The sequence below is a fragment of the Mauremys mutica genome, chromosome 13 (genome assembly GCF_020497125.1).
Source record: "Mauremys mutica isolate MM-2020 ecotype Southern chromosome 13, ASM2049712v1, whole genome shotgun sequence".
Lineage (NCBI taxonomy): Eukaryota > Metazoa > Chordata > Testudines > Geoemydidae > Mauremys > Mauremys mutica.
Window position 1 is genome coordinate 42,982,314 of NC_059084.1, and position 4,525 is coordinate 42,986,838.

General features: G+C 41.6%; 1 protein-coding gene across 1 annotated transcript; it reads left to right on the forward strand.

The window, feature by feature from the left end:
- Window positions 1-1,740: 1,740 nt before the first annotated feature.
- On the forward strand, window positions 1,741-2,718 carry LOC123347389 (olfactory receptor 10A2-like). The gene has a single exon (XM_044984804.1). The coding sequence runs from the start codon at window positions 1,741-1,743 to the stop codon at window positions 2,716-2,718; it is 978 nt and encodes a 325-aa protein (XP_044840739.1).
- The last annotated feature ends 1,807 nt before the right edge of the window (window positions 2,719-4,525 follow it).

Below are 4,525 nucleotides of genomic sequence, written 5' to 3' on the forward strand. Positions count from 1 at the left end.
ATCAGTGGCCAATGCCAAGTGCTTCACTGGGAATGAACAGAACAGCTGATCATCAAGTGCCCCAATCCCTCTCATCTATTTCCAGGTTTTGGTAAACAGAGAGTAGGGACACCATCCCTATTCATCTTGTCTAACAGCCATTGATAGACCTACCCTCCGGGATTTTTTCTAGTTTATTGGCTCCTTGTGTGTGTGTATTTTGTTTTTCACCACATGAGTTTTATTGCTTGTTAAAATTTTGAACCAAAAATATAGTCTCACTTCTCTGTGCATGTGTCTTTCTGCAATTCCATTTTTGTGTTACATACACTTCTGTTGCACCAGTGTCAATCTACCATTTCCACTTCTGGTGTAGACATAGTTTATATGGGTGCATCATAAATCAGTGGATGAAGAGCTCAGAAGCTAGGATATATCACGAATTGATATATGAAGATATACCAAGAAGGCCACATCTGTAGTAGTGCATCCAGTTTTGGGTCCCCCACTACAGAAAGGGTGTGAACAAATTGGAGAGAGTCCAGCGGAGGGCAACAAAAATTATTAGGGGGCTGGGACACATAATTTACAAGGAGAAGATGAGGGAACTGGGCGTGTTTAGTCTGCAGAAGAGAAGAGTGAGGGGGCTTTGATAGCAGCCTTCAACTACCTGAAGGGGGGTTCCAAAGAGGATGGAGCTCAGCTTCTCCCTAGTGGGGGCAGATGACAGAACAAGGAGCAATGGTCTCAAGTTGCAGTGGGGGAAGTCTAGATTGGATATTAGGAAACACTATTTCACTGGGAGGGTGATGAAGCACTGGAATGGGTTCCCTAGGGAGGTGGTGGAATCTCCTTCCTTAGAGGTTTTTAAGGCCCGGATTGAGAACGCCTTGGCTGGGATGATTTCGTTGGGGTGGTCCTCCTTTCAGCATGGGGTTGGACTAGATGATCTCCTGAGGTCTCTTCCAACTGTAATCTTCGACGATTCTATGAGTCTAAGTTTGTAGGATAAAAAACAGGAAGAGATTTCAGAGTTGTTGAGTCTGATACCTTTGCTTTAATAGCAATGATCTGCTAATTCTCTTTAAACTTATCAGTATTTTATTACTCATAAATTTTAAGAAATAAAATCTCTCTCTCTCTCTCTCTCTCTCTCTCTCTCCATATATTCACCTCATTCTCTCTATATATCTCTGTGATTCTCCTTTTTTTCATTTTTCTGCAGGCACATCATTCTCCCTTATGGATAAAAATGACTGTCTACTTTCATTCCTGATGCCTTTTCATTTTTATTTCCTCACCCTGGTGTAAATGAGAGCAGGAAACACCCATGATGTGTGTTTAGGTTTATTGGTTGTTTGTTTGTTTTGGTGAGGTGGGATGTACCCGTAGTTGAACTCTAAACATCTTTCATTTCCAATCTCTTAATTTTTTATTATGTCATGTAGATTTGTTGATGTGACACTGATGTGATAAAGATACTTCAAAATTGGAGCTTAAAAGTCTTTATTTAGAATTCCAGAGAGCTTACGGGACTTAGATGGGACATTTCTGTACTTCACTAGGTTTCCATGCTCTTGGTTCACCTATATTGGAATATCAACCTCTTAACGATATGAGTCTTCCTCTGTTTATTGACAGTGGAAAGATGCAGTGCTATGAGGTTACCTACTCCAGTTTCCCAGCAGTGAAACCGACAGGACAACCTGACTGTGTGTACTCCATTAATATTTAATGGTTTTGTGTTACTAGATACATATTATGGAGAAAGCAGAAGGAAAAAATGAAACCCTGGTCATGGAATTCATCCTCTTAGGATTTGGGAATGCCCCTGAACTGCAGCCCCTTCTCTTCCTGCTGTTTCTACTGATCTACATTGTGACCATGGTCGGAAACATCCTCATCATTGTGCTAGTTGTGGCTGATCAGCACCTTCACACCCCCATGTACTTCTTCCTGGGGAACTTGGCCTGCTTGGAGACCTGCTACACCTCCACCATCCTGCCCAGGCTGCTGGCCAGTCTCCTGACTGGGGATGGAACCATTTCTGTTAAGGGCTGCCTTGTGCAAAACAATTTTTTTGCTATCATAGCAACAACAGAAAATCTGCTGCTTGCAACAATGTCTTACGATCGGTATTTAGCAATATGCAATCCACTCCGTTATGCTGCTCTGATGAATGGCAGGGTTTGTTTCCAGCTAGTGGCAGGGTCCTGGGTATTTAGTTTTCTGGTCGTTGGCACACTAAATTCTTTCCAGTTTCCATTAACATTCTGTGGTTCCAAAGAAATTGACCATTTCTTTTGTGATTTTTCACCCGTGATAAAGCTGTCTTGTGGTGACACCCAGACTCATCAACTGGCGTCATTTACTGTCGCTACCATTGGGACACTTGTGCCTTTGCTACTGACACTGACATCCTACATTTATATCATCACTGCCATTCTGAGAATCCCTTCCACCACAGGGAGGCAAAAGGCCTTTTCCACCTGCTCCTCTCACCTCATTGTGGTGACAATTTTTTACATGAGCCTGATTACTGTCTATGTGTTTCCAACAAGTAACACTCCCAAGGTCCTACACAAAATATTCTCTCTCTTCTACACAGTCCTGACTCTCATGATCAACCCTGTTATCTACAGCCTGAGAAACAAGGAGGTCAAAGAGTCCCTGAGAAAAACTATTCTGATATGGGTTGCTTTCAGAAACAGGCATAGAATCTTAAAGGGAAAAATTTAGCCTGTATAAAATGCAAATGCACTGATGTAGTTTCTTAGACATGGCCCATTTCATTCCTTGCGAACAGGGTTACCCCTTTCTTTCTTTCTTTCTTTCTTTCTTTCTTTCTTTCTTTGTTACTCTGCTCCTTTTTTAGCATTCATCTTTCATACAAATTATGCACATTTCTTTACACAAACTTGATACTGTAAGAGACATTCTTTTTGAGAAGACACATGTTTCAGTAGAGCACTCTGCTTCAGTCATCCCTACATGAACACTAGTGCCCAAATTCTGCAAGGAGCTTAATATCTTTTGAGTGCTTCTGGGTCTCTTCCACACCAACTGATACCAATGACATTCATTCTCCAGTGATTAGGATTGTCTGTTGTCAATTATGCCTCTGAAAAATAGGTAAACAATATTGCCACTGCAGTGAGTGAAGAAAATTGGTTGTGCAGTATTCTCTGCAGATCTGTAGCTGGGTAACCAAAACATGAAAGTCTGTGGAGGGTTGAGAGTCTCAATGTCCTGCCATGTGAAATTTCCTGCCTATTCATCCATCTTTGTTGGTTGAAGGCCACATTAACATATCTATTTCTATATCAATTCTGATACCAATATAGATATTGATACATATAAAATACTAACAGAAGATGTCTGGCCAAAATTTTCAAAGCTCATAAGACCTGATTGCCCTCCCACACCCAAATAAAATTAATGAATTCAAACGAACATGAAATGAGCACCGAAAAGCACTAGGCAACTTTGCAAGTCTGAACCTAAATGCTATCACACGGGCCTCCCTCACCTCACACAGTAAAACACTATACACATACAAATATTTACTGCCAAGGTTTGAATAAAAGTAAATTAAAGAATAAATTTTCACTGAGTCTTCCTGGTATTCTTATTCTTCCTCCAAATTTTTGGGCCCTGTTTTTTGCCAAAAAATATCATCGTTCCCCTGTTTTCCTTTTAACTGTTTAGGTGCCCATTGGTCCCCTGACCATTCACTTGCAGTTCTCTGATGTAGGGCCATATAGTGTGCATAGACGGAGATATATGGTGATTATGGCCTCATGTATCAGGCTCTGTTTGGATGAATAGTGGATTTGTTCAGCCCAAAGTGATTCATGAACTTTACTCAAATCAATCAAAATCTTTCAGGACTTAGATGCTGGGCAGCAACCTGCCCCCTTTATAACATTTAACCTGGTGGTTAGAGCGCTGCTGTGCGGGAGGGTGGGGTCGGGGGGTATGTGGAAGACCCACATTCAGTCTTCTCCCACACTGGAAACAAGTGCACGGGGCTATGCAACACTCTCCTCACAAGCTTTCTCTCTCTCTCTCTCTCTTTCCTCTTAAAGTGGTTCCATTTGGTATAAATAATGAAATAGGGGGTTGTACTTCCATCTCCCACCACCAAGCAGATTAAACAGTCATCCTTGGACTTGCTTTCTGGCCTAATGACTATTCATTCTCATCTTGAATGACAATGAGTAGTCATTGGGCTACGAAAAGCAAGTGAGAATGTCGTCATAGCCTGGTGATGAAGCTTATTTGAAAAATCAGTGGTTCATGTAGCTCTAATTGTCAGCTTCTGCCACAGAGCAGCAGGAACTACAGCAATACATGGTGAATGTAAAAAGCAACAAAGAGTCCTGTGGTACCTTAAAGACTAACATACGTCTGTTACTGACACCATGCTGAATGTGTTTTCCAGCAAGGGATGGGTGTCTTATGGTTAAGGCACGTCTGAGAATCACGACTTTTCATTTCTCTTCCTAGATCAGACACCTACTCCCGGTAGGCCAGAAACTTTGTA

What these genes read in the sequence shown, in the direction of transcription:
- LOC123347389 (XM_044984804.1), top strand. Translation starts at nt 1,741, where the DNA reads ATGGAGAAAGCAGAAGGAAAAAATGAAACCCTGGTCATGGAATTCATC.